This window comes from Paramacrobiotus metropolitanus, unplaced genomic scaffold (assembly GCF_019649055.1).
Source record: "Paramacrobiotus metropolitanus isolate TYO unplaced genomic scaffold, Prichtersi_v1.0 Parri_scaffold0000064, whole genome shotgun sequence".
Taxonomy (NCBI): Eukaryota; Metazoa; Tardigrada; class Eutardigrada; order Parachela; family Macrobiotidae; genus Paramacrobiotus; species Paramacrobiotus metropolitanus.
In genome coordinates, this window is record NW_026570284.1 from 718,778 (window position 1) to 737,531 (window position 18,754).

The 18,754-nt window shown below is 41.8% G+C and overlaps 3 protein-coding genes across 6 annotated transcripts; 1 reads left to right on the forward strand and 2 right to left on the reverse strand.

Moving 5' to 3' along the window:
• Positions 1-117: 117 nt before the first annotated feature.
• Positions 118-6,354, forward strand: LOC129593921 (ADP-ribosylation factor-like protein 6). Of its 3 annotated transcripts, none has more exons than XM_055490430.1 (4): positions 118-197; positions 1,668-2,099; positions 2,447-2,580; positions 5,876-6,354. In XM_055490430.1, exons 2-4 carry the CDS (start codon positions 1,935-1,937, stop codon positions 6,159-6,161), a joined length of 585 nt encoding a protein of 194 aa, XP_055346405.1. In that variant the 5' UTR covers positions 118-197; positions 1,668-1,934; the 3' UTR covers positions 6,162-6,354. The 3 variants fall into 3 exon arrangements, with proteins under 3 accessions (XP_055346405.1, XP_055346403.1, XP_055346404.1); XM_055490428.1 differs by lacking the exon at positions 118-197 and adding an exon at positions 1,166-1,233; XM_055490429.1 differs by lacking the exon at positions 118-197 and having other exon boundaries at positions 1,573-2,099.
• A 1,601-nt stretch (positions 6,355-7,955) lies between these two features.
• On the reverse strand, positions 7,956-9,645 carry LOC129593936 (uncharacterized). Its single transcript, XM_055490450.1, has 4 exons — positions 9,379-9,645; positions 9,045-9,096; positions 8,447-8,580; positions 7,956-8,152 (listed from the first exon to the last, which is right to left on the reverse strand). Exons 1-4 carry the CDS (start codon positions 9,478-9,480, stop codon positions 8,009-8,011), a joined length of 432 nt encoding a protein of 143 aa, XP_055346425.1. The 5' UTR covers positions 9,481-9,645; the 3' UTR covers positions 7,956-8,008.
• A 1,765-nt stretch (positions 9,646-11,410) lies between these two features.
• LOC129593805 (protein transport protein Sec24C-like) lies at positions 11,411-18,243 on the reverse strand. Of its 2 annotated transcripts, XM_055490272.1 has the most exons (14): positions 17,449-18,243; positions 16,391-16,914; positions 16,177-16,342; positions 15,830-15,940; positions 15,543-15,766; positions 15,354-15,473; positions 14,742-15,099; positions 14,293-14,499; positions 13,921-14,208; positions 13,553-13,795; positions 13,354-13,492; positions 12,845-13,042; positions 12,337-12,632; positions 11,411-11,845 (listed from the first exon to the last, which is right to left on the reverse strand). In XM_055490272.1, exons 1-14 carry the CDS (start codon positions 17,905-17,907, stop codon positions 11,597-11,599), a joined length of 3,582 nt encoding a protein of 1,193 aa, XP_055346247.1. In that variant the 5' UTR covers positions 17,908-18,243; the 3' UTR covers positions 11,411-11,596. The 2 variants fall into 2 exon arrangements, with proteins under 2 accessions (XP_055346247.1, XP_055346246.1); XM_055490271.1 differs by having other exon boundaries at positions 16,177-16,914.
• Between the last annotated feature and the right edge of the window lie 511 nt (positions 18,244-18,754).

Genomic DNA, 18,754 nt, shown 5'->3' on the forward strand with positions numbered 1-18,754 from the left:
CTTACTATAATAAGATAATTATGTACATAAATTCGTGGATACCCAGTATGTATATTGTACTTACACCGTATCTTATCGTTATAAACTATGTGAGTATTCGGAAGACTGGACAGCGCTATCCACCAAAATCACAGGAGCCTTCAGGAGGTAGACATTGTGGTGTCCACTGTCACATGTCCACTCGAATATTGGCCATGGTACAATAATTAACTACTGTAAGCATAAATCTTCATGAGAATTGTACGAGGGTCACTCAGAAAGTAATGATAACTATCGCACGATTTTTTATTGCATCAGCGCTTTCCTCGTATTTTCTCAAAATACTGCCCCTTCATCTCTATGCAACGCAAACATCTAGTCTGCCACTCATCAAACATTTTCGAAAAGAAATTAGGTGGTAAATTAGAGATCGCTGTATTGATATTTTCTTCCAGTTCTTCATCATTTTCAAACTTTTACCACGCAACAATTTTTTTTCAAGCCAGGAAATATTTGGAACAGATAAAGGACTAAGGTAACCTAAGAAAAATAATGTGGAACGATACTTTTACTCCAGGCCGAGAAAAAAAATAAAGCAGGAACGGAGTGCTTATCTGTGGATTTTCGCGATATTGCACCACACGGATGATACCGTGTCAAAACCATCTTCTTCTGCTTTATCAGTAAGAAGCTGCAGCACACCCTTGACACCTTTCCTTCCATAATGCTTAGACCCTCTGCTATTGCTTCGGGGTCGGAAAAGAATCCTTCACGATCAGGGTTTCGACTATGAGGACTTTTCGAAAGTGAAAACTGAAAACATATTCCAAAATTTGAGCACCGTTGAAATTTGAGCACCGTTGTCAAAACGCAGTTCTCGGTGCGAGTTCGCTGGAACCAGCTGGCAACATCAGCAAAGAATGGTCCTTACTAAGGCAACAGAACAGGCAATGCAGCATGAAAAAATTCTACACTTCTCTCTGCAAATCAATTTTTCAAAATAATATCATGAAAACTGGCCAGTAATTAAGGCAACGTTTTCAGTGATCAGTGAAAAATCAGCGCTACCCAGCCATGTTCAGAGCCTTGTAAACCGCCAACCTTAGGCGGTATGGCCACGGCCATTGCCCTATGATCTAGTTATGAATGCTACAGTTTTTAAAAAATTAGTGCATAATTTTATGATTACTAACTGATACTGATTATCATTACTTTCTGAGTGACCCTCGTACTTTAAGCGCTAACCAATGTCCCGTGAGTGTTTAATCGAGAAGAAGTCGACGTTAACGTTTTTAGATTTCATTCTCTTATCTACGAATACATAAAATCTGAATCAAGCGCAACAAAATTAACATAAGGTCACGGTGTAGACATTATTACTTCAACAACTATCGTAATGTACGAGTATATGTATTCACGAAGCGTTAATCATTGTTTAGTGATTGTCTTTAATCATTTGTAATGCTCTTAACGAAGCTAGTGTACGTCCGTTATTTGACGTGAATGCTATTAATTCGTATTCTGCGGTCTATCCAATTCTGGCTGGAAAATAATTGTTTCTTGCTCAAGATGGTGATATTCACGTACCGATTTCTAAAAATTCGTTTGATCACCATGCGCATGTCTTTGCATGACCTTGTGATTGTTTCTCTCGCTGCCTCGCATCCAGAGAATTTTGTAAATCGTAGACAAAATACCACAATATGTCACGAGTTCAGCCAGATCAATACCAGCTACGCGTTTTTACCTTGGTGTCGGATGTGGTATATCGATTTTCTTCGGAAGACTCAGGTGCAGTATCAATATGATTAAGAGGCTTGTTAAAAATTTCCAGTGCGATGAATATGCAGCTGCAATTATTCTGTTTAAGTACAGTTTCTGTTTGGCCTAAACTGCGCTAACGAAAGTATTTTTTTTAAAAATCGGCTTTCTGAAAACTGAATGCAGCCGAAAAGATGGGGATACTGGACAAAATAGTCAGCGCTCTGGGAACCGGTCCGAGAACGTACCACATTCTGGTGGTTGGATTGGACAACAGTGGCAAGTCGACTATCATTAATTTCCTGAAGCCAGATAATCTCCGCGTCTCGGGAGAGATTCCACCTACCGTTGGAGTAAAGGTACATAACTGATTAATCTGAATTTTCTAATACACATAAGTTTAACCATGGAAAATGCGATTATTGTAGCTCTTTGTGCATAATTATTATTTATGCCTGAAAATGGCGGTTAATATCGCTTTATTGCATACTGTACGGTAATTTTACTGTATACCGTATCACAGTTTTGCCTATGTCGGCCATAAAATGATAAACCGCATAACTGCGTATGTTCCGTTATCAATAAACTTAAGAAAATTTATTGAAATTAGTTCAGATACACTAATTTCAATAAATATGACGCAGTTGTTGCAAACTAAGTGGACACTATCTGTACATCTGTGTATCATTTTTACGGTGCTTTGCAGATTGAAAAAGTGAAGTACAAGAATACCATTCTCCAGTTTCATGATATGTCCGGGCAAGGAAAATATCGAGCAATGTGGGAACGCTGCTTCTCCGACTGTCATGCTATAATCTTCGTTGTCGACAGTTCCGACAAGTGAGAGCTCTGCGAAATTAACAATAATATTAATTTCCTCAGAAGCTGTACTGCTACACTTGTTACGATGATTGTGTAACAATAAACACAGAGCACGTTAATTTGTTAAGTGATTATGCTTTTCTTAGCGGTCGCGGTATTCATTTACAAATTGTACTCGTACTGTATTTCCGTACTATAACTTTAGGGCACTAAAATCTTGTATCCGATTTTCAAGCTTACTATCTCTATATATTAAAAGAATAAGACTTTCAAAATTCCATTTCCATACAGTTCGCCAGGATCCTACACTGAACCAAACTTCGATGGCTATATATCATTCGATAGCCTTAAGTTTCTATATTTGCCATCAGAAGTCTGTTTTTGAAACAAAAGTTGGGTTTAAAAGAAAAGTTCAAAAAACCTTTGCATGCAAAGTCTATGGGAAAAGTGGAGAACCCACCACTACAAAACGATCACCCCACCACTGCCAATAGAATATGTCAATTTTTGATAAATCACCTAAAACGTTACAATGGATGAAATTTTAATGAGTATGAATCACTCGAAAGCCCTGAATTTATAGATTTTACCTCTAAAGCATGGTTATAGAGGAATATCAGGATTTGACAAGAAAGTCTGATTAAAAAGTCTACGGAACAGTCGAGGTTCTTATTTCCAAAACCCAGTTTTTCAAGTTGCTGTCCTACGCAGCGCGGGCGACCAGTTTTAAAGTTGCTGCGCTCCTTTGGGCGGGTACGAATGTTTTTGCTAAATCTAAATAGTGAAGCACTAAGGCCTCGGCCCCAATATTAACCGTATCTCGCTACGGTACACCACCGCACGAAGTGGCCTTCATAAAAGCTTTTTTCTTCCGAAATTATTCGGTGCGTTTGACACTGAGCAAAAAGGAAATATTAATTTGTAAATCGTCAATCGTGTAACAATACGGAAATGTGGACTTTATGCAAAAATTACCAACGTATAACCGATTAACCGTCTTTCGTTGAGCAGAATAAACAGAAAATACTAATTAGCGTGGCCGACGGAGTTGATTGAATGGATGCGATGCCTCAGACTCTCAGTTCAGATACTTAATATTGTACATGACAACTCTATATATTAAAAGAATAAGACTTTCAAAATTCCATTTCCATACAGTTCGCCAGGATCCTACACTGAACCAAACTTCGATGGCTATATATCATTCGATAGCCTTAAGTTTCTATATTTGCCATCAGAAGTCTGTTTTTGAAACAAAAGTTGGGTTTAAAAGAAAAGTTCAAAAAACCTTTGCATGCAAAGTCTATGGGAAAAGTGGAGAACCCACCACTACAAAACGATCACCCCACCACTGCCAATAGAATATGTCAATTTTTGATAAATCACCTAAAACGTTACAATGGATGAAATTTTAATGAGTATGAATCACTCGAAAGCCCTGAATTTATAGATTTTACCTCTAAAGCATGGTTATAGAGGAATATCAGGATTTGACAAGAAAGTCTGATTAAAAAGTCTACGGAACAGTCGAGGTTCTTATTTCCAAAACCCAGTTTTTCAAGTTGCTGTCCTACGCAGCGCGGGCGACCAGTTTTAAAGTTGCTGCGCTCCTTTGGGCGGGTACGAATGTTTTTGCTAAATCTAAATAGTGAAGCACTAAGGCCTCGGCCCCAATATTAACCGTATCTCGCTACGGTACACCACCGCACGAAGTGGCCTTCATAAAAGCTTTTTTCTTCCGAAATTATTCGGTGCGTTTGACACTGAGCAAAAAGGGAAATATTAATTTTGTAAATCGTCAATCGTGTAACAATACGGAAATGTGGACTTTATGCAAAAATTACCAACGTATAACCGATTAACCGTCTTTCGTTGAGCAGAATAAACAGAAAATACTAATTAGCGTGGCCGACGGAGTTGATTGAATGGATGCGATGCCTCAGACTCTCAGTTCAGATACTTAATATTGTACATGACAATTGTTCACAGAAAAATTTCACAACAACTTCAGAAACGATCACATTAAGCATCAATCGACAGAGGCGGCCTAATCACAGAAAAAATTTGATCTAAATTTGCCCCTATCGGCGCTGTTAATATAAGCCATATGCAATTAATATAAGCCATATGCCACATTTACGATAAGTTTTGTGAAACTCCAAGTAATTTATCAGTTTGTAATAAGGGCGAGCCGCAAAAGGCGCCGAGCTGCAACAAGACTGAAGCCCGCGGAGTATCAAGTTTAGCAACCGAGACGATTTGAGTAACAGTATTTGACGTTTAAGGCAGTTTTGACAAAAAATAAACAGTTTAATTGGCAATGGAATTTAACGCATGAATTTCTAAGTGCTTATCTACTTTAGCCTACTTATTAGTAATTTCACTGTTGTGTTCTTAATACAAAGCATTATGGAAAAAAATTATGTATTCCTATTGATAATTGTATCGACAAGGGCACCAGCGGTATTTTGCTGAGCCGTCCTAAATTATAAGGAAAACAGATACTTCTATCTGAAAAGCGAACAATGCTTGGAAGTAATAAAGTGAAACAAAAAACTGCAAAACTTTTAATAAATTCAAAGCTGCTACTTTATAGTTGAATAAATTCTCTTCATGAATGATCTGGAAAAACTGAATTGGTGCTACCGGTAAAGTTCAAACGTGAAGAGAAAGGAGCTGTTTTCGGGGGAAAGAACTTTCGTTTTTTCACATTATCTCAGGCTTCTAACCCTATCTGTAATGCACATGCAAGTGTAAGTGCACTTCTGTAAGCTGTGCAGTCTACGGGACGGGAAAATATTCACACAGGTTGTAATTTAAAATAGCTAGACACTGACTACTAAGTTGACTGACAAGTATTTCTCTGTGAAGGAAAATTTTACGTATCGCTGATAAAAGTTAAGGAGATACAGATGCGTAGATATACGGCATATGTCTATTTGTAAATACGGTAAATAAAGTACCTGTCTGTCTCTTTGAGTTTTGCTTTAATTTACGATTCATCCATCGCTGTTATATTCCGCGCAATTTGCGCGGGGTCTACTAGTATATTTATATACTCGTAGCAATGAAGCAAATGTACAGTATCCACGTACTGTGTTCAGAATCAGCTAAAGTCAGTAGTCAGTAGCATCAGTAGTATTTAATCAAAAAACTATTACTTAATGTTACGATACTAGCGGCTGTTTTTAAACAAGTAGTCAGTGTCAGGATGTAAAAAGATCATGACAGACTGACACTGATAGATTGGTCTTAATTTATATTGCGGCAAATTACATATACGATCATTACGTCGACCGGCTAACCTTTTCAGGGTGCGCGTTGTGGTAGCCAAGGAGGAATTTGACGGACTGGTTCAGCATCCGGCGATGCAAGAGCGCAGCATCCCTTTGCTAGTCTTAGCCAACAAGAAGGATCAACCAAATGGCATTGCCGCAACGCGCTGTTCCCAGTTGTTCGAGTTGGAGAAGCTCCTGGCCAACCGAACGTGGCATCTGCAGGCCACGAATGCTTTGACGGGAGAAGGTGTACACGAGGCTTTCAACTGGTTAACCGATTATCTTGCAAGCCTCCCGGCTGACGGAAGAGGACCTGACTAAAGGAAAACTTACGCGTCGAAAATGCGTTCTGTAAATACTGACTACTGCTGCTTTGTAATAAAGCGATGTTTCACTCATTTTACTTTATGTTAAGGATGATTCATAGCTTCATACGTGATATAGATATATAAAATTACCGGTATGCTCCTTTATAGAATGTATATCGTTGGACGTTGTATACCAAACACATTCTAAAAAAAACTAATTCCACAGCTCATTCCTAACGTGATTATAATTACAAACAAACAAATCCACAAAATGTTCTTGCACTTTATTGTCACCTCGCCTTACATCATGAGAAGCAGCACTGGAAGCCAACTTTTTCCTGCAACATTATCTTGACGAAGAATGGTCAATCGCATTTGCATCGGCCGCCGGTCAGCATTAAAGCGCTCGACTCCTTCAGCCTAAATTTCTCGTTTCGTTGGATACAATACCATCAATCTGAAAGAAGACTATCCCATTTTACTGATTTTAGTCAACTAGTTGGCAATGGTTTATAAGTAATCAAAATATCGAAGTCAAACACAAAATTTCATTTGAATTTTGCACGATGTAGCCGACGACAACCGGTGTTTTATCACTTCCATGGTACGGTATCAGCAATTCAAGCTTGAATACCGGTGCGGTATCAGTAGGTAACTGTGATTTTGTACTTAGTTTTAGTACGAACTCCGCCACAATAATAATCAAAGTAATGCGGAACAAAACTGAAATGTTTGTTTACATAATTATGTCAGCGACAGCAAATAATCGGTCAATGGCAACACCCCGGTACTGGTGGGCAGAGCGCACGAGCATCGGCATCACCGTAAAAACAGCCATACTCCATGCCAGATCACACCGCAAATCCCACAAAAAACGATTCCCGTATCTATCTATGCGAAAACAAATTAACCAATTTCGTTCTTACTATTCTTAATCCAAACAGTAAATTTAACACGGATGAAAACTGGACAAAAAATGCTGCTACACTAACCTGGAAGAAATTATACTTGTAGGTCTGATCACCAGATATCCGCGGCACCTCTCGGATAGTGGCCACGTCCACATACTGATTCGCTGGGAGGGGTAATAGATTCCAGGAGCATCCTACACTTACAACATTCTTCTCCCAGTTTATACTGTAGTCCGGGATTTGGCATCAGTAGAATTTTCTCCTTGTCCGATACCCAGCATTCAACACCGAAATGAAAAAACGGAAGATGAACTGCTTTCCCGCACAAACAGCCGTCTAAAAAACAATAAAAAATGTCGCCGTCATTAGAGTTTAAATAGAATATGAGAAACTGAATCATCCCGTCGGCCGAATTTCGAACATTGTTTGCATCTGCATTCTGCATCAAGCATGAGAATCCAATAATTACAACGTTATAAGTAATAGCCGTAGGTCGCACGCTTAGGTCGTGACTGCAACTTACCGGCATATTAGGCGTAAATTCTATCCAGACCATTGATAAAGAAGGAAATTAATGATTACAAAATAACAGGCCACTAAATCTCATCTTTGTTAATCGTTGCGCCTGCAGAGAATCAACAACATTGGTTGATCACCAGACATTTTTCGTCTACGACTTCTCCATAGCATCGGCAGCTGGCTGACAACGTGAACGCAAGATGTGCATGCTTCGTTTTGTAAGAAAAGTTGTGAATTTACTATTCTCGCTTTACAAGTGTGCGGCGATAAATGGCGATTGCACTGTGCGACCGCTGCGAAATACTTGCTCAGGAATCCCGTTAAAACTATGGACATTTCGAGAAACCGCCGAACTTCTTCCACATAGCTTTATTAAAGATTGCTGAGACTATGCTGACTCAGTCGGACAAATTTGTGCCAGCGAAACACACTATTTATTGTTATTAATCTTCTTAACAATATGATTAGCCCATTTTTTTAACTTGTCGTCGAACGTGTCCGTCACATCCTGTAGTTCATTTCGGATTTCTTTCTTGAATTGCTCGAATTCATTACGCGCGACGGGGCTGGCAGCCTACAAAAAAAACCATTCGTCTTCGTAAAACATGCGCCTCAGGCTTCTATGTGTGAAGCGGCTAGACAAAATCGCAAACCATTTGAGCACAGGATAAAATTATAACGGTGCGAAAGCGGAAAGGTCAAACAAAAATCGTTTTACACAATCTCAAACTAACTGGAATTTTCGGAAAAGACCGGTACCGTAAGCAGTTTATTATGACGCACAATACTGATACATGTGAACAAGATGCTCTAGCAGCAAGTTGATGTAGGAGTTAAAGAGTACGACAAAATACAAAGCTGTTCTTACATAAGTCATAGATCGTGTGGTCGGGCTCTCCAGAACCGGGCGTTCTTCAATCCGGGCCCGCTTGGCAGGCTTTGCCGGTGCGTCTGGCATCAAGCGTGGCATTGGGTTTGTTGGCGTGATGTTGGCGTCTTCCACTGAAAGGAACCAGAGCGATCAAGTTAGATCAAGCGATCAAGTAAGAGCAGTTGCAAAAGGAACCTCACGTAAAACAGACACTTAACAGGTTCTTGGTCAGAGAACTTCACTCGCACTTCACAAACGGACTTACTGGTATTATTACGCTTCGACATGATGTTGCAGATTTGCGATGGAAACGTTAAAGAAACAAAAATACCTCAACGTAACTAAGGAAAAAATTTAAGGAACTACAAAAACTCACAACAATTTAAGAAAAACGGTTCCGACTGTACTGTTCCGTAATAGAACGTTAACTTGAAAGCAAACGACGAAAATCTTCAACGCCGATAAAATTAACAACGGACGACTGATGCTGTGCACAATCAAGTTTGGATGTAACATTCCTTCTGTCTAGCACAATCGAGCTGGCAAAGCGAGCTGACCTCGCCCGTTGCGTCAGAAGTTAAGTGAGACCACCCACCTTTCTCGGTGCACTGGTGCTCGGCCTGGCTTCCGGTGACATCATCGCGCAGCTGCAACGCAACAAGCATAAATAATATCAGCGCAGGACGCCATCTTACGGCCGGCGCGCGACATTAATTGTAAGTGAAAATCAAGGGAAACTGGGCAGCGGCTTCGCAACGGTACTACAAGACGGTAAGTGTTGAATCAATCAAAAATTCGCACTTGCCATGTGCATTATTCCGAAACCAGAGGCCACAACACTACTTCTCGTAATGAACTGGGTTTTTAATCTAGACAGCAATAAAAAAATAACGCTGCCACGATTATTTTAAATTCCAACGTAGTAATACCTTCAAAATCAACGTCCTGCATTTCTTTCTCGATGATGGTGCAACAGTCATTCGAGCACTTCGAGAAACATAACGACAGTACGCTCTTCTGGATTTCGCCATGCCAGACAACTCCCCAGATTTCGTATGAGCTCAAAATCAAAAGCGTAACCGACAACGAGAAAATATTGAACAAATATGAGAAACACTCAGCAGAACACTTTATCAACATAAAAACGGAATGCTTGCTAAGTACGTAAATATCAAGTATAACTTCCAGAATCTGCTTTGGCAGTTTGTTGAAAACAAAACAAAGTTACTTGCAGAGAGCGTGCAGCGAGCGTTCACAAGTCTTCACTCTACTGGCATACGGAGGCGGTCTGTCATTTCGATGCAATACTGGTCAACGGTCATGGCTTCGAATTTTACAAAAGCTCCGAACCGGTACCAGTTTGTACCAGTACCAGTACCAGTACCAGTACCAGTACCAGTACCAGTACCAGTACCAGTACCAGTACCAGTACGAGTACCAGTTTGTACGAAACATTTATAAGAATTTTTCCGTCAATATAACACAATCCAATGATTTACTTTGAGAAATTCTTAGCCTACTCATGACTTATACAGGTTATAGGCCCATATAAAGGTGAATCGACGCCGTCCTAAGATCTGCAAGTTGCTTCGCCGATATGACATTTCGTAAATTTTAGTCAACATTTAGTTTAAACACACTACTAGTTAGAGCCCTGCACGAGCAGCAAAAGTGCTGCTCAACTCGCTCGTTTCTGCTTTTTTAAACTTCCTGCTCGCTCAGCTCGCTCGCGCCCAAACCGCCGCTCGCTCAACTCGCTCGTTTTCCAATTTTTCTTTGCTTCCGCTCGCTCAACTCGCTCGAAATTTTATTTTGGCAAATCGGCTCGCTCGTGAGATCGGCAAAAATTTACGTATAAATTTTTTGCACGAATTAATTATACCAAACGTTTCACCAACACAAAAACTCAGTAAGTGTAATTGGATGTTCAGAGACAATCACTTATATCTCCATACTGGTAGTCCGTTGCATTACAGTTTTTCATTTTTTCGCTAATACATTTCTCTAATTTTCAACTGGATGTAGTTTTCTTAATTTAGCCTGAAATAACTACATATAATAGAATGCTAAGACTTAAAATGCACCTTTCTTAGGAAGCATTCAACTGATTCATAAACCCGTCAAATAATGTTTTTGTTTTCTACGAGTACAAAATATCAAAAGTTAGTCCTGAGTCCCAACCGGTCAAGGAAAGTTAGGAAACCACTTCGCGCGAAGCGCGAAGGTGACGGTGGTTTAAGACATTTTTCAGGTCGGTCAATGTAATTTTGTACTAGAAATTTCACCAGTTCGCAGAATGTCAGCCTGTAGGCTCGCGATCGCTCGCACCCGACCATCCCGCTCGCTCGGCTCGTTCGGAGTTTTTTTTCTATGGCTCAGCTCGTTCGCAAATTCGCCATACGACGCCTGCTCGCTCGAAGTGCTCACGAGCGCCGAGCGCTCGTGAGCCGAGCCGAGCGGCTCGGCTCGTGCAGGGCTCTACTACTAGTACAGTCTCGAAAAACATTTAACGGGCATGACGCTCGATAGACAATACTTTAAAAAATTTAAGCTGGAGCGAAAATATAACCAGGAAACAGAGGAAAAAATAATTTTGAATAAACATAAAGATCTGATCTGATTATACAAATAATAAATAAAATCCACATAATACTGCAGCACGGCATTGAAGCCTGTATACCAGGAAGCGAGGGAACCAGTTCTCCTGCGTTGCGTCGCCTTGGCGGACGATGGCCAAGCGCATTTGCAGCGGCCGCGTTGCCCGCGTCCGATCAATGAAGCGTTTCATCCAATCGACCGCAGGAGTTTTCGTTGCGCTAAGCACCATGTACTCGTAACAAATCTAAACGAAAATGAATGCTCAGGCTGATAACATTAAATATACTTTTATCCGTATAACGCGTATCGATGTCGTCTTAGTCGAAAGGTAGCTTCGTCGAAATGACATCTCGTAAACTGAAGGCTTCATTGAATTTAATTTGAATACACTAGAATCTCGAAAAACATTTAACGGGCATGACGCTCGGTAGACATCACTTTAAAAAATTTAACCAAAAGACCACCAGAAAAGAACAACAGCCAAGATTGCAGCGAAAATATAGGCAGGTAGCACAGGAAAAAATATTCATAATAAACATAAGATCTGATCTATTTTTCCAGTTCATCTCTGATCTGATTATACAAATAATAAATAAAATCCACGTAAGACTGCTGCACGGCATTGACGCCTTTATCCTCCACCAGGAAGCGCCGGAACCAGTTCTCCTGCGTCGCGTCACCTTGGCGGACGATGGTCAAGCGCATGTGCAGCGGCCGCGTTGCCCGCGTTCGGTCAATAAAGCGTTTGATCCGATCGACCGCTGGATTTTTCGTTGCGCTAAGCACCAGGTCACCAACCTAAACGAAAATCAATGCTCAATTATTTCATGAAAATGTTAAGTATTTTCATGTTAATGAAAACTACTCTTATCACAAACAACGGTTCTCGGTTTTTAATTTTTATACTCGCACGTCTAACTGTCAAACATATCAAAGAAATCATATACAAATTTTACTGCTGGCGTTGACCGCTAGCAAAAAATAATTCAAACGTATCAAGCAATTAATCATATAAAAATTTAACTGCTAGTGCTGACCGTTCGAAAAAATAATTTTATTCTGTTGAAACATTTAGTAGGCAATAGTCTAACCAGAAGGCAAATGATGCTACGTGCAGTCGTACTGAAAAACGAATGTTCTTCGGTAACAATGATAATTAACTTGCGTTTGTTCCCAGCGTATATAGTGTGGGCAATATCCGCTCATGAGGTTTCGCAAATCGTGCAGAACTGCAGATCACTGAATAATATCTCTGCTGAATTCGGAGACCATTCACAATCAAGTTTTACCTTATCGACTTCGATTTGAGCGGTTGTGGGAGCTCCGAAAACATCCTGCAGAAACTGGCCGTCCACATTTCGTCCGACCCACAGAAACATGCCGATGCTGTTCTCCAACAAGTAACAGCCGGTCTCTTGCATCTTTTCTTGTGTGCAGCGGATCTGTCTGAAATAGTCGGGATTCTCGGCCGTCACTTCATTGAGTACGTACAGCCGAGGATACAAGAAAGCTGTCGAGTGTTCAACAGGAAGGGCGTTGGCGTGAGCAATCAACCAGCTTCTGTCATCTGCTCCCACATCGCTTCCTAAGTTAGAAAAATTATGGATAGTCAATCATCTGGATACCAAAAGCAGCAATACAATAAAAAATCTTCTTTGCAACGAAACCAAATGGCAGCAAAACGCGCTAAAAAGATAACTACAAGATGCACCAGAACTGCAAACGAAGTACTCTTCTAGAACACAAGCGTAAGTCCGCTATGACGCACAAGAAAGAAATGGAATGGTGCCCGGTTACCTGTTCCTGAGACAATATCGCTCCGTGATAAACAATTTGTATAGATCGGAAGCAATTTCAAACTCTCTGGTAAAACCAACTGTCCGGCGGGCGTCTGAGAACTGCAGTGTTTCCGGTACGCCACCAGCATTTTGGTAGTGCGCTCCGCCAAACCCTCTCGAATCGCCGCAGGAGAAAACTCGAACAATCCTTTAAGACCTGTAGAAGTATCAAATATGGAGGTTAAATAGAGCAATATCATGATGGTGTATAACCGTATGATTAGTCTAATGATATCTGGAGATTTTAGTATTTTTTGCTGTTACAGTGCGATTCTTTCGAAATTACCTTTGACCATAACTTTTTCAAGTTAATAAAGACAAGTACAAACAAAACGACAATCTCATTAATCGGTTTGTCTGCTCTTGATACACGAATAAAAAAACGAACAGAATTCATAGCTAGCATATGTTAATGTTGCAACATCAAAAAACAAAAGAAACTTTAAAATGCCACGTTTCCGAACGTACTGTTCTTCATCATGAAGTTCATAATAACATCGATCTCAGCGCAGCGGTACATTTCAGGGAATTCGGTGGAGGCATTCAAGGCCAAGTTCATAACCCGCACTCGCCGTTGGGCGCTCAGACTGGTATAAAGAAGCGCGACCTAATCAAACAAATAACTGTAATAAGCGAAGGACGCACAGATGCTAACAAGCAATCAGACCTGTATATGCACAATAGACTTGTCTTCCAACTTGTCGTCATGTTTAATCTCGGCCAGAATGGCTTTTTCCGAATCCAACGCCGCTAGATGAACTTCCGTCGTGTTCGGCATGTACATGTTGCCAAAGTAATCTGTCGGCCGCACACCGGCATTGGTTCGCACTCGCATCACGGCATCGAAAGCGATATTCCGTTTCAGATCATGCCGAAGATCCCACAAAAACCGATTCCCGTCTTTATCAGGCTGAAACGCAAAACCAAATACTTTTTTCCAAATTTCACCAAGGCTTCTTTTTAATCCAGGACAACAGAACATTAAAAAGTAAATTTACATCGACCAAAATTTCACGGAAATCTCGGTGCACTAACCTGGAAGAAATTATACTTGTAGATTTGACCGCCAGTCATGCGCGACACCTCCCCGATAGTGGCCACATCCACATACTGGTTCGGAAAGAGAAACAGATCCACGCAGCATCCCACACTGACACACTCTTCGCCCAGTTTACTGTAGTCAGGGATTTGCGGCTTCAGCAAGGTTTTCTCCTTGTCCGTACCTAGCAGTGTTCGGTCCTCTCGATTCTTCAGTTTGCCTGGAGCATCCAACACCGGAAGGGAGAAGTTGAAGACAAACAATTTACCCGGGCATCCCGCCGCCTAAAAAATTCAAAAAATTTTCCCGTCAATAAAGTTAAGCTGAATATTTTTAGAACATGCCAAACTAAAACGTCAGCAACGCACTTCGAGAGCTCTCATTCCGGACTGTATCACAGGATAAAGAATGGTGTCGGTTTCACGACTGTTTGCAAAGATCTGAGGGATGTACTCAAGGAGTGAGTCCAGCATTTTTCCACTCTCCTCCAGTTTCACCAGAAAGCCATCCACAATAGGGACGAACATATCCGTAAAATCATTCACCGTCATCATACTGGGTTTATTCAGATTAGCCTGCAAAAAAATAAACTGGTAAAAAACTGAAATTTCCCAGTAAACTGCCGAATTAACGATACCGTTAGAGGACAAAAAATGCACCGATTGGTGTAAAAATGTGAAGCCAAAAATGCGATAAAGTAAGAGTAACAGATAGCGATTAGCGAAAACAATAATATGGTGGAAATGTTAGTAACAAGAGGGATACAAGGTAGATTCTACCTATATCAAGAACTGCAAAAATTTGAGTCAACTTTTACCTTCAGATTAAAAAAGTGGACGCTATCGCTGAATGTCGCAAAGCCAACCCGCAGCTTCGAATCCTGCCCCGTTGTCTCGACCGGCAAAAGCGACTCTAGTTCATTCCGCAACATGTTGCACACCATCCCAACAAATCCCGAGGAAATGGCCCGGTAACTGACATCGATCATGAAGATAAATGCCGGTGGTTCGGGCAGTTTCTCATGCTTGCAGTAATCTTTCGTGGCAAGAAACTCATATGTTCCCAAGCACAATTCCGGTCGCTGCATCATATCAACACGACGTCCCTCCGAATCAAGGTACTGGAAGTAATGCTGCGGAACTTCCGTCGCCACAAAGCAGAATGGACATTGAAACCTACGGGGATGAAATCAGAATCAAACAAAAAGCAACGCTAGCAAGCCAGATAGCAAATTTATAGGATCTGACGCGTAAATAAAATCTGTCACTAACTTAACAGAAAAGCACAACGTCAAACACTAGAAACAATGAATAACATATTTGTAAATTAGATGCAAAACAGAACGATAATAAACGTTAAAGGATTTTAAAGCAGAAGGATAATATAATATTGTTCGGGTATTATGGCACTGATTTTTTAAATTTTATACTTTCTGCCGCCGTCGATGAACTTCATATAAGGCGACATGTACGCTTTGCACCGATTACACCGAACGGGACCCTGATCTCCGTGGTACACAATGGGGATCTGGGGACTGTCCGCCGGCAACCTATAATCGTCCGGAAAAAAGTTTCAATTTTATCAATACCAAAATTGTTTCACATCACGGAAGACATACTCTGCCATGGGCTGCATATGAAGAACAAACGGTATTCCCGACTCTTTGAGCAAATTGGTGGTGGCCGGCGCCACATAGAGGGATGACCGCAGCAACTCCGGGATGGTGTTGCCCATATCGCGACTAGGGGCTTTTGTCGTCACCAGCGGCGGTAGTACCGATGCTAAACGACTCTCAAAGTACTGGCCACCGTTGTTATTTATGTCTCTGTCCAGGACGTCAATCTAAAAAAACAAATACTGGTCATTCATTGTTTCTCTTGGGTTGACGAAATCAGTGGTACGCACAACACTCGGCAATCCGTCATTCGTTAAACCACCACTCGGGCCGGCGCCTGGTTTCCTTGCTCCTTGACCCATAAATGGAGCTGAACCCATGGGAGGCACACCGGGACCCTGCTGAATATAGGAAATAATATTAGAAATCATCAGCACACTGCTGTAAATAAAACGGAAATAAACATAAAAAATGACATAAATCAAATTTATTGTCAGACAGTTGTTAATTAACAATAACAAAGTGAAAACTTTTAATCAGTAAATGCTACTTAACTGTTACATTAGTCTAAGTACTTAGCTGTTACATTAATGTAAAATAAATTAATTTCAAAATATTAACAGTTTTCAGTACTTACCATAAACTGCTGCTGTCCGTTCATCATGGGCGGAGCACCCGGGAATGCTCCAGGGAATCCGACCGGCGGAGGCTGTGCGTTGGGTGGATACATTCCACCGGGCATGCCGCCTGGAGGAGCACCCGCACCACCATACTGGCCAGCTCCGGGTGGTCCCGGTGGCGGGTACATCCCCGGAGGTTGACCAGTCGGTGCCCCCGATCCCGGTGGCGGATACATCCCCGGGGGTGGTCCTCCTGGTGCCCCGGCAAACTGATTCTGTTGAAGCATGGGCGGAGGAGCGCTGTATCCTTCAGGCGCATTCCCATACCCCGATGGTGAATACATCCCTCCAGCCGGCGGCGGAACAGCGCCAAATGGCGGTTGCATTCCTTGCGGGGTATTGGCTTGCTGAGGAAAGGTTTGGGGAGCTGCATTCATATTCGGAGGCATGGCTCCGTAGGGAAAACCACCGCCCATGGAGGGCGCAGGGCCGGTGGAAGGCGCGCCGCTCGGTGCGGAGAGGGCAGCGGGGTGGGAAGGCGCGAAATTTGGCGCCGAATGATGCTGCTCGTGATGCTGGTGGTCGTTGACGGCGTTGGGTTGTGCCCAGGGCTGATTGTGAGGGGTCATGTCGGGCTGGGAGAACGGTTTAGCACCCGTTGGCGAAGGCTGGGTGAGTGCTCCAGGAGGGCCAACGGGTGGACCATTGGCGAAACGTGGAGCTTGGGGGAATCTGGGTAGAGCACCAGGATTTTGCTGAAAAATAAAAGTCGTAAATAAATATATACTTCAATCAGGATCAATTTTCCTCACTTGAAACATGTTTAATATATTTTAGGATGCTTCTTAAGCCTAGAAACATGTATTAGAGTCACTTTCCTTGCCCACCGGATAATGTGATTAAAGCGTTATGAACATACGAGAAAATTCGTAAAAGCAAAGATTACTGGTATCTGTCAAAAAATGGTAAAAAATGCCTTAACTTCTAAAATTTTGCAATTTTCACAGCAATCTGCGGAAACCACTTTCAAATCGAAAAAGTAAAATTGCGAAGCACAGCAGAAGTATACAACGCTGAAACTAACCATTCCATTTCACGTTCCATACCTCTTGATTTTGTTTTTCATACTTTCAGCTTTCTAAGTATTTTTTAGCGTAGGTAGTTACTAGTTACGATTAATTCCCGACAAATTGCATGATTTAACAAGAAATATTTCTGTTCGCAATTACCCCAATCAGACAAAAAAAAAGAATGGAAAACAAAAAATTTTAAAAAATCCAGAAACTTACTGCAGTATTAAGCGGCTGTGGCGCAGCAGCGCTATTCGGAAACGAAGGCGTCGCGGGTCGCATCGGCCCATTAGCCTGTCCAGGTGCAGGGCCCGGGGTAAACTGGGGCATTCGCGACTGAGGAAGAGGCACATTGGGATTGGAAAGCGCCGGGCTGGGTTTCGCCATCGGCGCTGACATCGCTGGTGCAAACTGCGGAGCACCGTGCTGCGACGTCATCGCAGGGGCCATACCGCGGGGCACCGCCGCCGGATTCGGGGGCAGCATGTGGGGTGCACCGTCCGGGCGTATATTCATATTCCCGAATTGATTGTTCATATTCTGCATGCCTGTCTGAAACTGGGGATTAAACGACGGCGCCGTCTGGGACTGCAGTGGAGTCTTCTGGAAACTCGGCGGCTGCGGCAGTCCATTGGGGACGGCAGCCGGAGCGCCGGATGGCTGCGGCGCGGGATACATGGTGTGGGAGAGTGTCGCAGGGATCGAGGAATTAACCGTGGAATCCACAGGGCATCAACAACAGAGAGAGGTGTGCGATACAGTTTGGCTCCTGGCTATCAGATGGTGACGTGTCAGCAGTTCACTGTAGGAATACTGCAGCACAGGGATACAAGGCGCATAGATTCAGAAAAGACTGGGCGATTTCTGTGATTGTGTTGTACGATTATAAACGATTTAATTGGCATATAAAATAGTAGCATAAAGATAAAATCAGAAAAATTACAAACCAAAGGGAGAGAATTTATTTGTAAAACACATGTGCGAAAATGTTTTGGGAAAAATCGAATAGCAGAAACCTACACGCTGTCACTTTAATCAGGCCAGCGTTTGCCACTGCATTCTGCAAGTCTGCAATAACAGCACTCTGAGAATATGCGCTTGGTATACTACGCTGGACTTCTTACATCATCCCGCAGGCGGTTGCCGGTTGGCACTAACTGATTGTGTTTGTGTGACTACGCACTGGGCAGTGGGCACTGGACAGTGGGCACTTTCGGTTTGTAAGAAAACATTGATAGCAATCACATACCTATTTATTATGAACTTTATAATTTGATGATAGTCACATCTAGAATTATAATAAATTTGTAACAGAGTATAAAAATAGTACTTCCAAATCAAAGATTGCCAGACTAAAGCAAAATTATTATCATGATGTACTTATGTACGTACTTACTACCCTAGGATTAAACAGCGTACTTTGTATGTACTTCGAAGTGTTCGAAATCCATTCCCAATCTAGCCATTTAACATAAATATGCAAAAATATTTGTTGAAATAAATTTTCTTAAAACTAAATAATTTA

What these genes read in the sequence shown, in the direction of transcription:
- LOC129593936 (XM_055490450.1), bottom strand. Translation starts at nt 9,480, where the DNA reads ATGGCGAAATCCAGAAGAGCGTACTGTCGTTATGTTTCTCGAAGTGCT. An exon ending in GCACCAGTGCACCGAGAAAG is followed by an intron (nt 8,581 to 9,044) that starts GTGGGTGGTCTC and finishes GGTTCCTTTCAG; the next exon opens with TGGAAGACGCCAACATCACG. An exon ending in CCACACGATCTATGACTTAT is followed by an intron (nt 8,153 to 8,446) that starts GTAAGAACAGCT and finishes TTTTTTTTGTAG; the next exon opens with GCTGCCAGCCCCGTCGCGCG.
- LOC129593921 (XM_055490430.1), top strand. Translation starts at nt 1,935, where the DNA reads ATGGGGATACTGGACAAAATAGTCAGCGCTCTGGGAACCGGTCCGAGA. An exon ending in CACCTACCGTTGGAGTAAAG is followed by an intron (nt 2,100 to 2,446) that starts GTACATAACTGA and finishes GGTGCTTTGCAG; the next exon opens with ATTGAAAAAGTGAAGTACAA. An exon ending in GTTGTCGACAGTTCCGACAA is followed by an intron (nt 2,581 to 5,875) that starts GTGAGAGCTCTG and finishes TAACCTTTTCAG; the next exon opens with GGTGCGCGTTGTGGTAGCCA.
- LOC129593805 (XM_055490271.1), bottom strand. Translation starts at nt 17,907, where the DNA reads ATGTATCCCGCGCCGCAGCCATCCGGCGCTCCGGCTGCCGTCCCCAAT. An exon ending in TTCATCGACGGCGGCAGAAA is followed by an intron (nt 15,100 to 15,353) that starts GTATAAAATTTA and finishes TCATCCCCGTAG; the next exon opens with GTTTCAATGTCCATTCTGCT. An exon ending in CGATATTGTCTCAGGAACAG is followed by an intron (nt 12,633 to 12,844) that starts GTAACCGGGCAC and finishes TTTCTAACTTAG; the next exon opens with GAAGCGATGTGGGAGCAGAT.